Source organism: Mastigoproctus giganteus, chromosome 10 (assembly GCF_048544385.1).
Source record: "Mastigoproctus giganteus isolate SK-2022 chromosome 10, ASM4854438v1, whole genome shotgun sequence".
In the NCBI taxonomy this organism is placed as follows: Eukaryota; Metazoa; Arthropoda; class Arachnida; order Uropygi; family Thelyphonidae; genus Mastigoproctus; species Mastigoproctus giganteus.
In genome coordinates, this window is record NC_143584.1 from 86761280 (window position 1) to 86784347 (window position 23068).

Sequence of the window (23068 nt, forward strand, 5' to 3'; positions counted from 1 at the left end):
ACATCCAGTGTTGAACAAGTTTTCCTTTTCTTTCCTTAGACGCCATGTTAAGAGAATTACTAAATCTCAATATTTTCATTATCTTCACTCACAATTTCAATTTGAGACCATTGTGGTCCTATCTCAAATGGTTATCGAGATATCCTAGAATTTCTATGCTAATTAATGATTCAAATATCTCTATCAACTGTTCTCTTGGCATTGCTAATGTTTGCTACACACTTTTTGAAACTTTTGTCCTTCCGAACAGCAATGTTCTATTCCTTGTTATCCGTTTGTATATAATAGTAATGACAATTTTGATAGATTAATTCTCACTAATGATGATGTCCAGTCAGCCATTTCTCAGCTTAAAGATTTCACTTTTCCTGGGCCCGATATCCTCCCTGCTCTTGTCTTCAAGAAAAGTAGTGCGTCTTTAGCTCCAGTTCTTACAAATCTCTTCAATTACTGTCTTCTTCATGCATGTTACCCTTCATCATTCAAATAGGCATTTATCATCCCGATTTAAAAAAAAAACAGGGTGATAAAGCTATGCCTAATAACTACCGGCCTATTACTATACTGAATACAATTGCAAAAATTTTTGAACTCCTACTTTATAAATATCTTAGTTCCTATCTTCACCCTTTTATCAATAATCATCAGTATGCTTTTCTTCCTAGGAAATCAACTGTTTCAAATCTTGCCTTGTTTTCTCATTTCCTACAAACTAACCTGGACAAAGGAACTCAAATTGATTTGCTTTTCTTTGATATTTCACATGATTTGACTCTGTCCACACCGATCTTTTGCTGTTCAAGTTGTCATTGTATGGTCTACGATCCCGTTTACTAGATTTGCTTGATTCACTGCTTAGAAACTGTAAACTATCCGTAATAATTGATGGTACTTCATCGACTCCGTTTACTCTTTCGCAAGGTGTTCCTCAAGGCACACCTTGCGGGTTCGCTCTTCTTTATTGTTTATAGTAATGATTTGTCAACCTTATGTCAGTCTGTTAATGTTGAGTGGCAACTCTATGTGGATGATATTAAACTTTGCAAAGTTATTCGTTCTTTATCTGACAGAGATGAACTCCAATCCTGTCTTGATTCCCTCTCACTCTGGCTCAATAAAAATAACTTGTTTCTAAACCCGTTAAAATGTAAATTATGTCGCTTTCACTCGAATCGTGTAGTTAGACCCTCCATCCTTACTGATTATTATATTGGAAACTCTTTATAAGCAAGTACTCATTCGTTCAAGGATTCAGGTGTCCTATTTCGATCTGACCTTCATCCCTCTTCCCACATTGATCATGTAATATCTCACACTTCTAAACTTCTTGAATTAATTAAGCATTCTTCCTCTGTTTTCAAGAGTGACAAAGTTATAATTCTTCTCTACAAGCAGCTTATACTTCCCATTTTTGATTATTGTGATATTATCTGGTCCCCACAACATGAATATCTTTCTCACAGACTTCAGAGAATTCAAATTAAATTCTTATGATATAAAAATCACATTGCCTTGCACTGTCGAAATTATGGAGCTCTTTGTGTTCGCTTCAGAATTATTTCTCTTCACTCTAGACGACAATCCATGGGTCTCTTTTTGTTTACAATATCATAAACTCTTTTATCGATTCTCCATCTCTTCTTACACAAATACTTTTCGCTATACCCCATTTAAATATTCTCGTTATAAAATTAATATCTCATACTCATCACTTATTGGTAGTCCTGTGTTTTGTTTTCCTCAGGTAAAGAATAAGTACAATACTAATTTTACCCTTAATCCATCTATCTATAAGAATTTGCTCCTTAGTCTCTTGTCTTAATGTAAATTTTGTATATATTTTAATTCTAGTTCTATATTGATTACTACTGTTTTGTATTTTATGTAATTCCTAGCATTCTCACCTTTATTTAGGGTCTGTGTGCCCTGTGTGTGAGAAACGTGTATATAAATAAATAACAGAATTGGCTAATAAAATGGGTTGGTACTAGCATGTATCACTGCTTATAAATTTTTTGAAGAATAAAACTTAGGTATCAATAATATCATGGTGTATTGTGGGATTTTAACCTACACTGGTGTTCAAAGAAAGTGCATCACCTAGGAATTTCACATTTCTCACCCTTTTTCGTGATGGTATGTTACATTAATGACTAGCATCACAAATAGAAATACAAACAAAAGATATTTATTAATAGTTAAGGCAAAGCTAAACAATATTTGACAGGTGCTCTCAAAATATTACAAAATGAGTATTTGCAACCTTTATACAACAGTTTTAGTAAACACGACAATTATGGCTGAAAGTTATCCGAAGACCTCAATTTGCTTCAGTTTATCATTTTAAATGGAAAACAAAACGAAAAGTTCACCAGGTGCAAACTAATATTTAGTTGAACTGCCTCTGGCCCTGATGACAGCAGCACACCATCGAGGCAGGCGCCTCCGTAGCCAGGTGGGAAGGAGCAGCAGTGGGTAGCACACGCTTCTTGATTAGACCGGGGTTCGAGCCCGTCACCACCAAATATGGAGGATGCGGAAAGGTCAGGGAATGACCACCGCATATTCACGGAGCAATATGGCCTTAGTTGCTAATGTTCTTAAAAAAACCAAAAAATAAATAACCATCGAGGCATTCACAAGATCAATTTCTGAAAATAATCAACTGATAGTTTGTGGTTCCAATCACAAATTATGGCTTCCAGAAGTTCACAAAGAATCTTTGGTTTCTTTCTAGCAACTGCAGATTGCACATGATGCAACAGTTCTCTATAGGATTCAGGTCTGGGCTGTTTTCTAAGCTAAGAGTTGTAATGGACCATTGGTCCAACCATTTATTTCACCTGTAACAAATGTAAATACATTACTGTCAAACCTCTAATGCAGAAATAAAGCTAAAGTAACTAAAGAAGTACCTACTTGCACTTTTTGCCCGATGATAAGGAGCAGAGTCATCCTGAAAGATGCAGTTACTTCATAGGTTTAAATGATCTTTAATGGTTGGCAGCAATTTGCATTCCAATATAGCCAGGTATCCATTTGCATTTACAGAACCTTTTATAAACTGCAGGTGACCTACTCCGCAATACCAAATGCACCCACATATCATTTGCCGTGTAGGTAATTTCACTGTACACACCATAAAGTCTTTGTGATATTCTTCACCACGTCTACGGCAAACTGTTTGTCTCCCATCAGAGCCATGAAGGTTGAATTTCTTCTCATCCAAGAAAATAACTGACTTCCACTGCTCGGGGTACATTTCACATGCTCCTTACACCAAATTAATCGGACCTTTTTCATTTTGTGTGTGATATTTAAGTGGCGTCTTATGACGACGGGCTACAAGTCCATTTTTGAAGAGGCATCTTCTGACAGTTACTCCTGTATGTTCTTCACATTCTCTTTTCAGCTCAGAAGAAGAAGCTTTATGGTTTTTAAGGCATAAGCGCTTCAAAACACGGTCCTATTTTGGCATGCATGGAGACTCGTTTGCATCTGGTTCCTTTTTTCCTATCAGCAGAACCAGTATTCTTGAGTTTGGAAAGAAATCTACTCACTGTCGACTGATTACAAGACACTCTATAAGCAATATGATGGGAAGAACATCCTTCCTCATGTAAAGCAACAATAGCACTCTTTCTTCGTGGCGTCAACTGCACATAACTCGCCATCCTGACACAAGCAAGGAATGACTGCAACTCTTGCAGAGCGTGCTTATATAGCTGATGCAATATTACGGCATCACCTATGGGTAAAAATCTTATCTGATGCAATACATAAGAAATATTGCCATATACTTACATTATTCGGATGACAATTACAATTTTAAGGGTGATGTACTTTCTTTGGACACCAGTGTATATATGTTGAAGAATATGAATAAAGAATGATGCAGAAAGCTATTAAAACACAATAACAAACCCTTGCAATCACTATGACATCAATTTAACTGAAAATTTTCCAAATTTTTCGAAACTAGTTACACTAAGAACTAGAAGAACAAAATGTGCTAAGCCAGTATTTAATATATTTTTTGAGAGGTTAATATTCACACTAGAAGCACTTGTTTCTAGAACTGTTTAGAGGCTATAAAGCAAGTAAACATAAAATGGAAGATCTGTATAAGTTGACCTGTATTTTTTATGCCCTGATAATTTTTTCTTGATCACAATATTCACTATATAAATCAACCCCCCCCCCCACTACAGCAGCAGGTCAACTTATATGGCACAGTAGTGTACTACAGTACCCTATACGAGCACCATTGTCTACTTTTGAATTCAACTATTTCTGAATTAACTATAACTACTCTTCCAATCTTTACAACATTTGTATTGTGACATTATATTACATTGCATAATCCTGCAGACAGAAACCAAAACCTACATGCATATGTGATGTGTCACATTGCTTTTATTGATGCTATATATATGTATATATGAAAGGCTTTGATTATGTTGCTCAGCCATGCCTACTGCAGATTGGCGTTTCTGTAAATAGTACTTCAGTATGGAAGCCATTTTTAATTAATTTTTTAAAGAAATTGATGGAAGTTTTTAAAAAACATTGGAAGTTACTTTTTTGAGAACTCAAAAGTAGAAATTTTATCCAAAAGTAGAAATTTCAACGAATTCCATTTTTTTTTTTTTTTTTCGCCTGTTGAAGAAGATGAACAAATTCTCGGGTTTTAAAAGATAAGCAACATGCATATTTGTGTAAAAATATATAACTTAACAAATTAAATGTATAAATTGATATTAACTGATGTCTTTCTAACCCTAAACAGGTACCTTTAATTTAAGTTTAGAATTTTAGCATTAGTGATGCTCTCATGACTAATTTAATAATAAGCTAAATATTTTTAGTAAATTTTCGTATTAAATGGCATCTTGTATACATTACCTGTGTTGAATTCTGTGAAGTACTCAAATTGTTAAATGAACTTGTATCTGCTATTTCCTGGTCTTCCATAGCTTCATCTAACAGTTCATCTATTGCATCACAAACTGCTACTGCTGCCTCTCCAGTCAAATCTTTAGTTTCATTGCTAGCACACTCTTCAACTATTGCTGTTCCCACCTCTAAGATTTTGTGATTCTCACTTGCTAAAGTGAATTCTCCTTTTGCCTCTAAAGGTACATCACAAACAGTCTCCACCTTGCTCTCAGATTGAAGCACTTTACTATCTTCAGTAATCTGTATTAATGATTAGAAACAATATATAGCTTTGCAAATTTTCACAAAAATAGGTGCATTTAAATCCAAATTTACAAATAGGCTATTAAAAATTCAAGCATTTGTTGACATGTTATCATAGTTAAAATTAACGACAAATATTCTTGAGATTTGGTTTCAGAGATTAGCTTCTCACATCACTAATTGCAACAGATTCTTGATGGAAAAATGAATGAAATCCAACCCAAAATTAATAATGATGATAATGTCAAATAAATAATTCACATTATCATGATCACTGATTTAATTATATTAATACTTGTTTTCAAATCTGAATATCATGTTATCAGTTTCTATCAACTACTTCAATAATAAAAAACAAAATTCTCTTTCTCTCTTTTTTTTTTTTCCATCATCAAAAACTGTTTTACATATATCCTCATTAAAAAAAATAAAATTCTCTGTCAACAAGCCTAGATATATCAACAAAAAATAATAAATAAACGAAAATCTGAGCAGAAGAATCATATCTGGTCACAAATCTCAGAAATAATAAAATAAAAATTAACGATAAAATGGAAAGAAGTACAATTTATGAAGTACAAATTTATACTATAAATTTTTTCTCCATAAAAAAAAGCATTATACAAAAAAAAAGCAATATGAATTAATCATTAAACTCATTGTAAATAAGATATTTCTAATTATGATTTAAAATTAGCAGTTTTTAAGATTAAAAAAATAATAAATTAGCAAATAATACTAATAATAAAACAAGGAAAGTTGCCCCTTGCCAACAACTCATTTAATAAGGTTCCAAATTTTGAGGGAAAAGGCTATTTGTTTGTTGTAGAGTTTTAGGCACATCAGTAATTTAGGCCACATTGCAATATATATATAATGTCTGTAAGTTGCGTGGTTTCTGTGTAGTAAATTTTTTATTTGCTGGATGAAAAACCCAAGTTTTCAGGAGAAAAAAACAATGCTACCCTTGCCTGAGCCTCCGCTATGTTATGAAAAAGACCCATAAAAATTCCTCGCATTATTAACAGGATTCAGGTCTTTTCTGTCCGGTTGTTGTTGTTTGGTTTTTAGGAGCATTAGCAACTAAGGCCATATTGCTCTGGGGATATGCGGTGGTCATTCTGACCTTTCCACATCCTCCGTATTTGGTGGTCACGGGCTCGAACCCCGGTCTAATCAAGAAGCGTGTGCTACGCACTGCCGCTCCTGCCACCTGGCTACGTAGGTGCCCTTCCGTCTGGTGTGGAGGGGAAAAGGGACAGAGGAAAAGTAGGCTAGCCAGACTAAACAAGTACTGCAGATATCAAATTTATGCCTTATGTTTTCAAACACCAATTTCTGTTTTATATATTTCCTAGATTGCACATCATTGTTAGATCTTAATGTGATAATGTGTATATACATTTTTGATTGCATGACCCTGCTGTGATATACTGGGGGGGGGGGGGAGGAGTGTACATATATATGCAAGTGAATGTAGGTATGTATATGTATCTTGTGCTGGGTGGGAAATGAGCCCACTTAACCGGGGGGGGGGGAATGTTTCATGTGCTATCTTATTCAAGATACTGTATTGAGTGCAATAAACATGTGAAAACGGGGAATTAGTACATGTATTTAGTTGTTAGTATTAGCAATGATCACATGGTGCACGGAAGCCTATGGCTTATGCTGCACAAACCAAAAAAATAAATAAATAATGATAATAATAAAATAAAAAAAATAATAATAATAAGAAGAAGAAAATTTTAAAAAATAAATAATTAATAAGAGAAAAGGAAATAGACAACCTATGTGTTTCCCTCCTCCCATAGGTAATTATCCAGCTGCCCTTTGAATTTCCGCAAACTGTCAGCCCCTACCACCCATGTAGGTAGCTTATTCCAGTAATTTATAACTCACTGGCTAAAATAAAACTTCCTGCAATCCATTCTAAACATCTCCCGCCGTAACTTGAAATTATGGCCCCTAGTTCTAGAATCATTTATAACCATGAAAATTGTCCTTTTTCATTTTACTTAAGCCTCTCAGAGCCTTACACATCTCAATCAAGTCTCCTCTAAGGTGTGTAGTTTCCAAGCTCTGAAACCCACATATTTGAAGTCTTTCCTCATATAGACACCCTTTTGCCAATCTCACCAGGTGAGTTACCCATCTTTGGACCCTTTCAAGAAGCTAAATGCCTTTCTTTAGGTGTGGTCTCCACACTTGAACACAATATTCCAAGCGTGGTCTAACACTAGCCTTATATAATGGGATCATGACGTGCTTATCTCTACTAGCAATTGTTCGATAAATCATTGATAGGACACCATTTCTGACTGTATCATAACATCCAAATTTCCACTACTGACTTTAGGTCAACTCCACCAAATGTATAAGTTATTTTACAGTTACTGTTACCCAGGTGTAATACCTTACACACTTTGCTGGTTTAAAGCATAGCTGCCATTTTTCTGACCATCCCTGAAGTCTGCCTAGATTACTCCGAAGAAGCTCTGCTTGGCAGCGATCATTAACTACTCTTCCAATCTTTACATCATCTGCAAATTTAGACATCACATCCTCTATCCCTTCATCAATATCATTTATGAAAATCAAAAACAAGTGGTCCTAATACTGATCCATGGGGAACCCACTTCTTACATCAACCCAATCTGAGGAATAACCATCCTGCCCTGATACCATCCAACTATCCATCTAAGGATTTTCCCTGTGATTCCAACCTGTTCCAGCTCATAACTGCTCATGTGGGACTGAGTCAAATGCTTTACTGAAATCCAAATAAACAATGTTGAAATTATTCCTTATGTCCAGCTCTTGGGTGACCCCATCAAAATAGCTAACTAGATTGGTAAACACAATTTTCTCTTTACAAAACCATGCTGAGTATCCTTCAGAATTCCATGTATCTAAATGATCCTGAATCCTGCCCTTGATCATTGTCTCCATGATTTTCTCTACTACTGAAGTTAGACTGACTGGCCGGTAATTTCCCACTTCACTCTTATAATCGCCCTTATGTATTGGAGATACATTGGCACTTTTCCAATTCAATGGAATTACTACTGAATCCAGTGATGCTCTCATAATTAGCCTCAATAGTTCAATGCACCCACTTGCCACCTCCCTTAAGATTATAGGGTATATATGCCATCAACCCCAGGAGCCTCCTTACTGGCCTGTAGGCTCAAAAGTTTTTTCATTAAATAAACATGTAAAATTTCAACATCATTAATTAAATTTTTTTCAACTTCACTCCCATAATATCTCAGATGAATGAATGAGAATCTCCTATAAGCCATTCAGTTGTATCCTGAATATGTACATAAAAAAAAATTTAAATAATATTTTAAAAATATTAAAAATAAAAAAACCTCTAAATTACCTATTCTTGCATATTAGGCTGTATAAATGTGAATGAATGTCGTCACCTGTCACCTATTCAATCAACTATGCGGTGTCCAAATGAATGTGATTAATATGAAAAAAAAAAAATAAATAAATAAATAAAAATTATGTGGCACCTGTGTCCTGTCTGCATAATGATGAATATAATAATGAAAAATGTGTAAGTATGTGCTGTTATTTGGTTTGCCCTGAAATAAGTAAAAAAAAAAAAAAAAAAAGTTTGTGATTATGTAAATCTAAGTATAACAGGTGTGCAAATGGGCTGAGTGCACTCAGTATGTGTTGTTCTAACAGGCCCCCTAGTTTGACTACAATTGGGGAGACCTATTAGGAAACCCCCTGCCTTGCTTACATCATGCCCGCTGGTCTAAGGCATGCCGTAGGATATGCTAACACTGGAATGATGTACAATTACTTACAGAGAAGTGCAGTATGTCTGCAGTTCGATCTATTTCCCCAAACCAACTTTTTCACCTGGTGGACACTACTACCACAAATCTTTCTCTGTTCTTAACAGCCCCTCCTGTGGAGGGGCTGTTAAGAACAGAGATCTCCTTCTGCAGGGATACTCCTCTACCCTTTTACCTTCCTATTTCCAGGTGGAAATTCTTGCCTCATCAAGGCAAGGGCAGGGGCAATGTGAGGGACTACCAGGGCTAAATGGCAGGAGGAACAACAGATCAACATAACCCAACACTAAAACTCACATTATCTCTGGCCTTTACTGAGTTTGCACTGCAACACAGGAGATGGGGGTGGGGGATTGCCATTTGACAATCAACACTATATACTATACATATATACACAATGTACATCATTGTAATAACAGTAGTAGCCCTCTTAAATGACTTACTGGATTAATCAATGTTCTTTAAAAGTTACTGTCAATGCCCATGGCGCACTGCAGTCTTTCTGGATCATATCCCAGTTGTGAGGAACTCAAAGAAAGGGACAAAGGCCATGTTTTTATCACAGGTTAAAATATTATCATTATTATTATTAGCCATATGGTGCAAGAAAATAAGTGTGAATGTCTTATTATGGGTGATTTTAATTTGCTTCTAATTGATTGGAGCAAATGGGAAGGAAACGAGACATGGGGTACAAAATTTTTAAAATCAACTAGATGATTGTTATATTGTTAGGGACCCCTAAGGGCTGATGTTGAGTCTGGTCTTATTCCTAATTTCATAGATGATACTAAAGGATATGCTGCACCAGGCAAAAAAAAAAATTTTTTTTTTTTTTTTTTTTTGCCCAGAGAGAGAGAGAGAGAGAGAGAGAGAGAGAGAGAGAGAGAGAGAGAGAGAGAGAGAGAGAGAGAGAGAGAGAAGTAGAAGGGAATCACCAAGAAAGAGAAGAATGATGATATCCAGCTCAGGACCGACCCTGGGTGTGCCAAGACCATACTCACCAGATGTCAGCCCCTGGGGGTAAGTCATCAATGGGCATTGTTCTTCATGGGCTAATGTTATTAATGGAGTTCCCCAGGGTTCGGTGCTGGGTCCACTGTTGTCTTCAATATTTATCAATGATATTATGAAGGTATAACGGGCTTAATATCTAAGTTTGCAGATCATACAAAGGTTGGCAGGGTGGTTAATGACAGTCATAAGGGTAAGCTACTACAACAAAATCTAGGAAAATTGGATTGATGGGCTGACATATAGCAGTCATATTTTAACATTGACAAATGCAAGGAACTGTACACCTATTATGTCCTCTACATGCAAATGGAATGGGAAAATAAGTGTGAATGTCTTATTATGGGTGATTTTAATTTGCTTCTAATTGACTGGAGCAAATGGGAAGGAAACAAGACATGGGGTACAAAATTTTTAAAATCAACTAGATGATTGTTATATTGTTAGGGACCCCTAAGGGCTGATGTTGAGTCTGGTCTTATTCCTAATTTCATAGATGATACTAAAGGATATCCAAGTTTCCCTTGGATAAATCTGTTATGGTTTGAAGGAAAGAAGGGGAACATCATATTTATAAATATATATAAACTGTTAATATGATACATTTTCTTAACTATATTAAAATCTGTGCCATGTTACTCCAAAAAGACTTGAATTGGTTGGATATATGGTCCAAAAATTGGAAACTGAAATTTAATGCTCCTAAATGTAAAGTTACTGGTAAAGTTAAATGTAAAATTATGATTTCTGGGGAGATATAATAAAGTGAATAAGCTTGGGGGGGGGGATAAATGGTTCAAGACAAAAAATTAAATATTTAGGTATTAATATTCAATCTCACATGAAATTTTCCATAAGTAAACACTGTTAGGAAAGTATACAGTGCCCATTCCATGATTTAGAGGACCTTTGCTAGTAGGGAGTAGTGCGTATACAGGGGGCATTGTCGAGGCCACGTTATGTCAAGGATCTGGGTATATTCTTACCATGTGTATGCCATATCTAAAAATTTCATTACGTCATACAGCATGTCCCCCCCCACACTTTTCCTTATTATTGAATACACCTTGAATTGTCAAACTAATAGAATAAGCTTATCAGTGAAAAGATCTAAACCTCCTAAACACTTCCTAGTTCATTTCACAAATATACGTGGTCTCAATTCTAATTTCAACGATGTTCATTTCCACTTGCAGTCTGCCAAACCCCATGTACTTTTTCTGACAGAATCTCGGTTATCGGTTGATTCAACCACTGCTCATCTCAGTTGCCAAAATTATTCACTGTATGATTCCTTTCACCTCAAAGGTAGTACTTGTGCATATGTTCGTTTCAATATTCCCTGTCAGAGACTTGGTAATTTGGAATCTCATCTTTTCGATCTTCTCTGGCTTAAAATCACTCTACTTCATTGTGTCAAATTCATCTGTTGTCTCTACCGTTCTCCCACCTCAACTAATCACTCAGAGTTCTTTGACTTCCTTTCTTTGCAACTTGGTTTTCTCCAGTCCAACTTTCCTAAGAGTGAGGTAATTTTCCTTGGTGATTTTAATGTTCACAACTCCAGCTGGCTTCTGTTTTCTAGTCACACTGATTCAGCTGGTCAAGATGCTGAGGCTTTTGCAATTACTAATGACCTTGCACAGATTGTTCATTTACCTACAAGAATACCGGACAGTTCTAACCATGCAGCCAATAAGCTTGATCTTTTTCTCACAAACAACTCTTCTAAGTACACGGTCGAAGTGAGAGGTCCTTTAGGCACCTCCGATCACAACTTTGTGATTGTCTCTTCTCCAGTGGCACATTTATCTCATGGCTATTCCCAACCTCGTATTGTTTGGCATTACAAGAATGCAAAATGGGATGACCTGCGAGATTTCTTTTCTTCTTTTCCATTGTCGGATTACTGTTTCAAAACTTCTGATGTCAACGTTTGCTCGGATCGTGTCAGTGAAATTATTCTTGTAGGAATGGAATCTTTTATTCCACACTCCACTTTAAAATCTCTTCCTTTATCTAAACCTTGGCTTTCCAATAAATGTGCTAAGGCTGTTCAAGAGAAGAATGCTGCATATCGTAATTGGCTTGTTTCCAAATCTTCAATTTCATTTTCTACCTACACCAAAGCTCGCAACAATTGTAAAGCAGTTATTAATCAGTCCAAACTATATTTTGAACAGGCTAAGAGTAGAAAACTTGCTTCTTTTGCCCTGGTAGCTATGCATTCTGGTCTCTTGCCAAAGCTATTGGCTGCAACTTTTGCCCATCTCTGCTCCCACCTCTGTCAAAACCAGATGGTTCTGTTGTCACTTCAGCCAAGCATAAAGCTGACCTGCTAGCATCCCATTTTTCTTCCAACTCCTGTATTAATTACCTTGGTAAAACACCTCCCACCTAAGAAAGGAATTAAATTCTAAATTTGATGTTTAATTAGTCTTAGAGAAAATTTTAGCAGAAGGCTAATGAGAGTCCTGAACTACAAGTGATGAAGAATATAGTTTATTTAACAGATTTCGGGCAATTGAATTTTTCAAAGATTTATAGCAAGAAGATACAACGAATTAAATGTTCCAACAACAGTGATAATTTGGCAAAGAAATTTATGAACAATACAGAAAATCAACACACCATATTGGAAATAGATAGATTTAAATATAAGAACAGATTGAACCAAATACAGGGCCAAAAATTTACCATGCGATCACCAAAAATGTTCTATGTATATCTTTATATTATATTCAACAATAGCCTGATTCAACAGTCAACAATGTGTTCAGAAAAAAGTGGAGGAATTATGCTGCAAAATGTCACATTTCACCATCTAGACCAGGGGTCGTCAACTTTTTAATTCCTACCACCCACTTTTGTATCTTTGTTGATGGTAAAATTTCCTTACCACCCACCGGAGCCGCAGTAACTCAATTTAGCCCCTCATCCACGAGTATACTTCGAGAAGTGTCCGGTGAATTATTATCTATATTCAAAGTTTAGAGATGGAATTCAAAAGTAAATTGCAAAAGCATATTTTAAAAAGTCAAACTCGCAAAGTTGTTAGCAATATATATTCGATATATGGAGGAAGAACAAAATTTGTAACAACGGACAAAAATCCCACAATGAAAGCTTGAATCGCCCACTAGTGGACGGTAGAGACCATGTTAACGACCACTGATCTAGACAGATGAAAATTGTTGATTTTATGTAAATGAATGAACATATATGTTTTAAGTGAAAAAAAATTAAGATATGTACATATACTTTTTTTTATGATATCCTGTTAACCGACTTTTTCAATTAACCAACCAAAAACCAGTCCCAATCACATCAGATAAAACGGCTTCTACTGTATCTATTTGAAATGTATAAAATCATTCATTTTTCAAAGAATACAATATTTTGGTCCTTGAGGCTGTTGCAGACATTCCCTCAAACTAATATTCGGGTGACACTCAAGTGAAGTGGGCCCAATTTTGGTGAAGCCCGGACAGTCTGTGACAGACTGTTCCTAATCATGAGCAAGCACATTGTGGGTGAACACCCAGGTGTGAACCAACGTCAGCAGAGGTCGAGGTGTGGCGCTCACACCACATGGAGGAATGCCACTCCTCTGTGTTACCAGGCAATACTAGTTGGTAGATGACTCTCATCAACCGATGCAATACACCCACTTTGCTTATTGGAGGCCTGAAGTGGTGGAACCCATGTTTAGTCTCCAGAGCTAAGTTCAGGTTAACCCTCCCCCATCTCTTCCATCATACAGTACGATTGATGTCTTTTGAGGTTATGATGAACACCATGGCGAGATCCAAACTTCCTTACATTTTGAAGGTACAGCTCTAAAATAGTGTTCGCTGCTGTTGTTGTTGTTATTTGGTTTTTAGGAGCATTAGCAACTAAAGCCATATTGCTCTGTATTCGCTGTATGATTCCTTTTGCCTCAAAGGTGGTACTTGTGCATATGACTGTTCCAATATTCTGTGTCAGAGACTTGGTAATTTAGAATCTCCTCTTCTTAGGCTTAAAATCTCTCTATCTCAATTCTGTCAAATTCATCTGTTGTCTCTAACGTTCTCCCAACTCCACTAAACACTTGGAACTCTGACTTCCTCTCTTTGCAACTTGACTTTCTCCAGTCCAACATTCCTAAAAGTGAGATAATTTTCCTTGGCGATTTTAATGTTCACAACTCCAGCTGGCTTCCGCTTTCTAGTCACACAGACCCAGCTGGTCAAGATGCTGAGGCTTTTGCAATTACTAAAGTTTTTTTTTTTTTTTTTTTTTATAACAATGGCATTGCTGTTCAGACTTGGCAGTCAAGAGCACTTCCAAAACTTCACTAGAAGGAGAAGATCTGAATTCAGTTTTTTCTTCACCTGGTTAAATACAATCTGACACTCAGCATTGCTATAAGGAATTATTAAAATACCAAGAAAGACCTGGGATAACTTGTTATATTTCATGCTTCTTTGTGCCATTGTCTGGGGGTAAGGAACGGGGGAAGGGTAAAAGTGGGCAGGGCTAGAGTGCCCGGCTCAGATCGCCAATATGGCATTTGGCAGCAAGCTGCAAATTGAGGAATCCAGTGGCCGCAGAACAGAAACAGAAGATCAGGTCCAGACACAATGTCAGCAAAAACACAGCAGTACGCTGAGGAGCTGCAGATCCCAGTCACGGAAGTGAGTATTGTCCAATGGTCAGATCAGGTCAGGTCATCCAAAATCTCCATACGTGGGACAGGATCCTATCCAGAGTATGCTTACTCAATCTAAAGAGTGGTGTCGAGATCAGTGGTACAGTATTAAGTGAGACACTGGTCCCATTCAGGTTCAATTTAATGGCTTCAGACAGGCAAGGAGTGCAGGTTCAGTCCTAGGAAGGAGTCTAGTTCCAACAGTGTCATCAGACACCATTACTAGGTTCCAGATGAATTTTCGGGGTTTCAGTTTAGTATTTGCACAGTCTTCAGAGTTTGGCAATGTTATTCAGTTTGAATTATGGTCAGCATATTCTAAGTTGTTGTTGTTATTTGGTTTTTAAGAGCATTAGCAACTAAGGCCATATTGCTCCGGGGATATGCGGTGGTTATTCTCTGACCTTTCCGCATCCGTTGTATTTGGTGGTCACGGGCTCGAACTCCAGTCTAATCAATAAACCGCGTGCTACGCACTACTGCTCCTGACCACCTGGCTACGGAGGCGCCGATGATTGTTTTCTGCAGCAGCATGTTCGAGAGGCAACCAGAGAGGGTAACACTTGATCTGATTATCAGCAGTGATTATTTGTGTATTAAGAATTTGCAGATAAAGGAACCACAAGGTGGCAGTGATCACAATGTACTGATATGGGATTTACTTAAAGATATAATTACCATCAGGGGTAAAGGAAAGGGTTTTTGCTTCCGTAAAGGTGAGTACAGTGGTCTCAGACAGTTTTTAAATTCTGTACAGTAGGATCAACTGATGATGTTACCAACAGCAAATTTTAAGTGGGAAGCATTCAAAGAATTAATCGTGGAAGCTGCTAAAAGTTTCATACCTATTAAGAAATATTGTTAAAGGTTTAGGCCTAAATGGTTATCGAATGAACTAATGAGACTCGTGGCAGAGAAGAAAAATGCATGGGATGCATATAAATTATCAGGCAACACAGAAGCCTATGGCAGATATAAGCTAGTCTGTAATCAAGTCACAAAGGAGTTTAGGCAGGCGAAGGCAGATTATGAGAAATCTTTCGCAAAGGATGCTAAGAAAAACAGCGAGGATTTCTTTACTTATATAAACTCTAAAAGGAAGGGGATGAATATGATTGGTCCACTTGACATCGATGGTTCGACTGTTGATGATCCTGCTCAGATAGCAAAAAAACTGAATGAGTATTTTGCATCTACATTCACACATGAGGAATTATTTAGGTTTGAAAATGCCAGAAGGTTATCAAATTGTAGCAGGTGCTTAATGATTTTGTAATAACTGAGAGCAAAGTGGAGGAGAAATTGTTGAAATTAAACATAAGGCACCTGAGGTGGATGGGATCTATCCAGTTATATTAAAGGAGGAAGCAAAGCAAGTAAGCAAACCCTTAGCCATAATTATGAGAGCATCCTTGGACTTCGGGGAGGTCCGCACGAACTGGAGATGTGCAAAGTAGTCCCAAATTCACAAAGGGAGATCGAATATTGACACGCGTAATTACAGTCTGTTTGTTTAACTTCTGTTCCGGGTAAAATAATAGTCACTGGTTAAAGATGCATTGCAGGATCATTTAGACAAGACTGCAGCAATAATTCAGACACAGCATGGGTTTGTTAAGGGAAAGTCTTGTCTGACAAATTTGATTGGTTATTATGATGTCGTTACAAAGGAACTGGATGCAAAAAAATAATTTTGATATCATATACTTGGATTTCAGGAAAGCTTTTGACACTGTTGTGCATGGAAAACTACTGTACAAATTGGAGCAGAATGGTATTAAGGGTAAATTGCTACAATGGATAAAAGGATGGTTGAGTGGGAGAAACAGAGGGTGATAATCAATGGGTGCTGCTCTTCGTGGACTAATGTTATTAGTGGAGTCCCACAGGGTTTGGTGTTGGGTCAACTGTTGTTTTGTATATTTATCAATGATATTGATGAAGGTATATCAGGCTTAGTGTTGAAGTTTGCACTTTGGTTCCCTCCAAAGTTTCCCTCTGGATAGCTGACGCTCGAGGGAATGAGGCTCATCCGGTAAAGCGAATGATTACATGCCTTGGGGCCGAAACGATCTCAACCTATTCTCAAACTTTAAATGGGTGAGAAGTCTGGCTTGCTTGACTCGAAGTCCGGAAGAAAGGATGTGAGTGCCCAGTGGACCACTTTTGGTAAGCAGAACTGGCGCTGTGGGAAGGTTGGCAGGGTTGTTAATGACAGTAATGACAGTGTGCTACTGCAACAGGATCTAGAAAATTTGGGCACATGGGCTGAGATGTGGCAACTAAAGTTTAACCTTGACAAATGCAAAGTACTGCATATAGGTAGAAGTAACCCCAGAGAAATTTACCAACTGTGTGGTACTACACTTAAGGTGGTAGAAAATGAAAAAGATCTGGGAGTAATTGTGCAGTCAGATATGAAGTTTTCTGAGCAATGCAGACAGGCTGCCAGGGCAGGTCATGGGGTTTTGGCAATGATATATAGGAATTTTGCTAGCAGGGAAAAGGAGGTGATTGTCCCTCTGTATAAGGCAATGGTCAGACCACGCCTTGAGTACTGCGTACAGGTCTGAAGGCCTCATTTTAGGAAGGATGTAGATTTGCTTGAGCGTGTATAGAGAAGGGCAACAAGATTGGTGAGGGGAACAAAGGGGTGCTCTTACCAAGAAAGTTCTGCAAATTGCAGCACCTGGAGTGTAGGCACCTGTGAGGTGATCTGGTTGAGGTGTATAAGGCCTTGAATGGGTTGAGCACGCTGAATTCTGATGGGATCCTTTCACTTTTTCAGATTACGAACCTAAGGGGGCATAAATTCAAATTAAGGAAAGACAGATGTAGAATAGATGTGTGGAAATTTGCCTTTAGCAAATTAATGGGGCGGTTAATTGCTGGAACAAACTTTCATCTGTTGTTGTGGAAGTTGATAGGTTAAATAAATTTAGAGAGGAACTGGACAAACATTTAGAGGGAATGGTTGTGTGAAATTTTTTTTTTTTTTTTTTTATGCTGATGCTGCATAAGCTCATACACTTGCTTTCTTGCATCACATGCCACTACTACTATTACAATCTCAAGTACTATAATATGTACATACAAACTAGGTGATGTTTCTGTTCACTGGCATTTTGAGGGGGGGGTTAAAATTTAAAACAGTAAGCAATCAATAACAAAGAACACGGCATGCACAAATTGCAACTAACATAAGACGCGCAAGTGAGATACGGAGTAACAACTTTGTGAAGCTCAAAAATTGGGAATGAAGTGAAGATTTTAAAAATTTATTTATGTTTTTAATATGATTGAAGATTTCAGTGGAGGGGAACTCATTTCACCTTTATAATGTAAAATCCCACAGAATTATAGCTATTAGTATAAATGCAATAAGTTTGAGTTTACTACCCGTTTATAATTGATTGCACTAACAGAAAAAATAATAAACCAGAAACTGCTAATTGCTTTTATTGTTTTATGGTAGTGACTTCCAGAAATCTGCTTTAGAAAAATATCACAAAGGTGTTCAAAATTGATTCTTATAACCAAACATAGCAACAGCTTTGTACTTTGTACGTATCTGTGAGTTGTACGTAAATCATTTGTATGTAAGTAGAGGAGTGCCTGTGTGTATATATATATATATATTTTTTTTTAACTTTAATGATCAAGAAGTACTAGAAACTTTCCCACTAAAGATTTCAAATTTTAAAATGATTCACTGCAAATTGATGTAATTTGTGTTACCTTAGTATTTAGAAGAACAATTTTTCAATGGAAACTTATCCACTCCGCGGGAAAAAAGAAACTTCTTCGCTGAACAAAAGAACAACCTTCTCTTAAACATAATCTTGTCCTTCTGGCTTAGTCTGCTTTGGTAATCAACTCCCAAAATGCAAGTGGAAGATTTAATAACTAAATCTTCCACAAAAACCTTGCCCACAAAAAAATTTCAAATTTGAAAATAATGCACATGCAACTGACGAAATTCGTGCTTCCTCAGCATTTTATAAGAACATCATTTTTCAGTTGGAGTTGGGTTTTTTTTTTTTTTTTTTTTTTTTTTGGTAGTTGTTGGCGCATCGGCTTCTGTGGCCATAATGCACCTCCCAAGGTTTTTGCAGTACTTTGATCCAAGCCCGAGGCGGGATTTGAACCCGCGACCTTTGGGTTGCCAGGCAGGCAGACACTTTACCTATCCAGCTAGCCAGGTCAGCAGTTGGAGTTGTACACCATGTAGTTACATGCAGCAACAAAATATTTTCTCACTAAACAAAAGAACCGAATCTTCTCCTCTTGTTTTTGAAGCTCCATGAATTGGGCAGAAGAAATGCTTATGACTAAGTTACAATCATCCTTCTGGTTTAGCATGCTATGGTCTGGTTTAGTCTGCTCCAATTTCTAAAATGAAAAGTGGAAGATTTAAAAACTGTTGGTATAACAAATATGCACATAATATTCTTCAGCATATCTGGGAGTAATGACCCAGTGCATGGATATGAAGTATCAAATTGAAGAAGTATATTCAGATTTTCAAATGTTGGCTAAACATGAGAAAATTGCTTAAATCAGGCAAGAAGAGAGGAACATGAACAGATTTTCTGAACGAAAAAGTATAACATACCTACAATTATCAGCTTGCTTGCTTGCCTGCCTGCTTGCTTGCTTTGGATTACTTTCACCAGACGTTTGCAATTAATTTTTCTATTTCACTATCTGGAAAACATATTTCTGAATAATATGCCTGTATGATCAGCACACAACTCAGAGGAAGATTATGTTCTACCACAAAAGATGGAAATAAATAGTCAGCATATGTGACATCATTATCGCTATGAACTACTACATCTATTTTGTATTTCTTTCTATTCACTGAATGCTATTCTTATGCTTATTTGTTTGCAAATTTCTGAACACTTGAAATTGAAAATTCACATCTACATACAGTACACGAATCAAATATGTTACATTTTTCCTTATTTTACAATACATGGAAAACCTTGTGTATATGTGTTCTGAAATTTTACAGAATGAGTTTCTATTAGAATGAGCAGTGGCCTGGAGAGCAAGGTGGTGAGAGTTTTAGAGGTACTCGTGGAACCTAAATCATGAAACAAATAAATACATGGGCTGTGCTAGGATAACTAAGAATAAGAATAAGATCATCATGAAACAAATAAATACATGAGCTGTGCTAGGATAACTAAGAATAAGTGCATGTATACTTACATGTACACTAATTCTGGGAGGAGTGTAAATAAATTTGATGAATTTGTAGTGCTGGTCAAGACATCAAAGGTGGATATTTTTGAGATATCAGAGACATGGTATCACACAGATATAAGAAATGCAGAACTGGAAGTTGGAGAGTACAATGTGTACAGAAAAGATAGGAAGGGAGGAGGAGTTATGCTGTTAATTATGAAACACAAAATCTAAAGGAAGTGCATCCAGTTGACATAGATGGACAATGCAATGTTGAGTCAGTTTGGTGTAACATAAGAAAAATGAAAGCAAAAATCAGAGTGGCTTATAATGGGGGATTTTAACTTCCCAGATGCAAGACTTTTAATCCAAGCTAATTATATCTCCTTTCAAGATAAAATCTATAGACAGATTTTCGGTTTACCTATGGGGTTAAGACTTAGCTGCCCGATTGCCGAGATTTATCTAAATAAAATTGAACAGATACACTTGACACTATTTTTACCTAAGATTATGTTTAATGAGAGATATTTGGATGATATCCTTATCATAAAAGGATGAGCATATTACAAACAATGTTTTACTGACTCTTAACAACATACATACGAGGTTAAAATTTATACTGGAAGAAGAATGAACAGACTAGAATGATAAATTTTTAAAATTTTACACTCACAAGGGAGGGAGATAAAATACAGTTCAAAATCTATTGTAAACCCAAAATACCGGAATGTTCTTGCATCATTCCAGTTTTCATCCGTTTAACTATAAATGCTCCATTATATTTAATCAGTTTACTAATTCTTATAAATATACTACAACAGAGACTGCATTAAATATAGAAATTTAAAAATTAAGAAATAGATTTTTAAATAGGGGATATCTGCTTATCACCATTAACAGTATTAGACTACAGATTACAGGCTAAGGATAGGGTGGGCAGGAAAAAACACAATAGAACTAGCAAAAAACATTTTATTATAATTCATTACGTTGAACAATGGTACAGGCAACTTAAGATTCCTCTCAAGGATGCAGAATTGAAAATAACAGCAAAACCAACACAGAAACTTCATTTCATATTGAAAAATCGTTCTGTCCTTCCCTCTACTGCTGTAGAAATGCCTGACCTGGTATATAGTATCACATGCGGTGATTGTGATTCTTCTTATGTGAGATTGACAAAGTGTCTTTTGGACACGCGTCGTTCTCATTTATGGCATGGAAAGGCATTGAACACTTTCCTGTTCAATGACACTTTCCTCATTGAACACTTTCCTGTTCAATGAGGCTAAGGTTTTAAACATACAGCACAACTACACAAAATTATTAATTGCAGAAACCTTAAAAAAATGAGACTACATAGTAACTCGATCAACACACAATGTCCGTTTCTTATTTCAGATTTGTAGACTTTTACACGCATGCATACTAATGAGTAATCTTCTTTAAATATCGTGGGAAATGCACACACATTGTGCATTTATATTCTGACCTGTGAACACAATGGAAGTCGAAAAGTTTGGTCCCCTTAAGGAAGGAAAGTTTTGTAATTTATTGTCATTGTCACAGTTTTATTTAGTACATTTAATTTTTTTATGATTTATTTCATCAATGTCTATTTTTAAGTATCTGACATGATGGTTTTGGTCACTCGTTTGTTTTTGTTATTTGGTTTTTAGGAGCATTAGCAACTAAGGCCATATTGCTCCGGGATATGCTGTGGTCATTCCCTGACCTTTCCGCATCCTCCGTATTTGATGGTGATGGGCTCGAACCCCAGTCTAATCAAGAAGTGTGTGCTACGCACTGCTGCTCCTTCCTACCTGGCTACGGAGGTGCCTTTGGTCACTCATGGAGGGTTTGATGAATCTGGGATTGGGTTGGGGCTTTCAACTATGATCCCAGACATCGGATCATTCATGTTCTGAGATCTACAAAAATGTTGAACACATTTAATAATTTTAAATAAGTTTTTATGTGTTCTTAAATCATTTTAATCAGGCCTGGAGAAATGAGGACAGAAGTTATCCTATGAAGAAATAGAGGTAACTGTTTTGTAATTTTCAAATATTACCAAAGCATACGATATATTGAGCCATAGCTGCTCTTAGATTTATAGGAATTCTGATGGGATTATTCCGCTTGCTCAGATAGATTAAGAACCTGAGGGGGCATAAATTCAAATTGAGAAAAGACAGTTGTAGAATAGATGTGCAGAAATTTTCCTTTAGCCAGCAGGTAATTAATTGCTGGAACAAACTTCCAACCATCGTTGGGGATGTTTGGTAGCTTATATAAATTCAAGGAGGAACTGGACAAACTTTTAGAGGGAATGGATGTGTGAAATTGTGTGTGTGTGTGTGTGTGTGTGTGTGTGTGTGTGTGTGTGTGTGTGTGTGTGTGTGTGTGTGTGTGTGTGTGTGTGTGTGTGTGTTTTGCACATAAGCTCATAATGCTTGCTTTCTTGCAACACATGCCTCTACTACTACTACTACCACTTTGCTAAGCTGAGATTCGAATGAAAACAACATTGTTGTTTATAATGATGTTTTTTTTATCTTATTATACGATACAGCATCATAATTAAGAATAAAATTTGGAGGTTTCCTGCTTTAAACTGTCCCCCCCCCCCAAAAAAAAACTGATGGGTGAACAAAAGGCATTGTGTCAGTATTGAAAAAGTTTTTGGTGAGACTGCTAAACTTAAATGTTACTAGCAAATGTGAAATGATTCACATCATTTAAAAAAAATTAAATGTCTGGCCAGTTTTTCTTCAAATTAAATGAAACATGAACAGAGGATGGGAAAATCAAATGGCAGATTTCAATTTTGAAGTTTTATCATGATTTTCTACCTTTTATGGTCTTGGGGAGGGAAAGATGTTTCCCCAGTAACGACGACTACTAATTTAGGTCACAGGAATATCTCAAAATATAACTGGAAGAAAAGTTTATTGTTTGAGAATAACATACTACAAAATACTCTTATAGAAATTTCCATCTAATATTAGTATCAATATCAGCCACAGGCCCAAGGAACCATATGGCAAATACCAATCCAGCTGACATTTCAATTTCTTCTGTCAGTTTCAACTAGCCATGCAGGCAACTTAGCATTAGCATTAGTAGAGGCATTTGA

General features: G+C 36.5%; 1 protein-coding gene across 2 annotated transcripts in view; it reads right to left on the reverse strand.

The window, feature by feature from the left end:
* The window catches only part of LOC150079136 (uncharacterized), a 381717-nt gene that overhangs the window by 217486 nt on the left and 141163 nt on the right, over positions 1 to 23068 (reverse strand). For both annotated transcript variants that reach the window (XM_090382718.1, XM_090382717.1), the window contains exon 9: positions 4906 to 5199. In XM_090382718.1, the coding sequence (XP_090238844.1) occupies positions 4906 to 5199 (294 nt within the window). The remainder of the gene's footprint in view (positions 1 to 4905; positions 5200 to 23068) is intronic.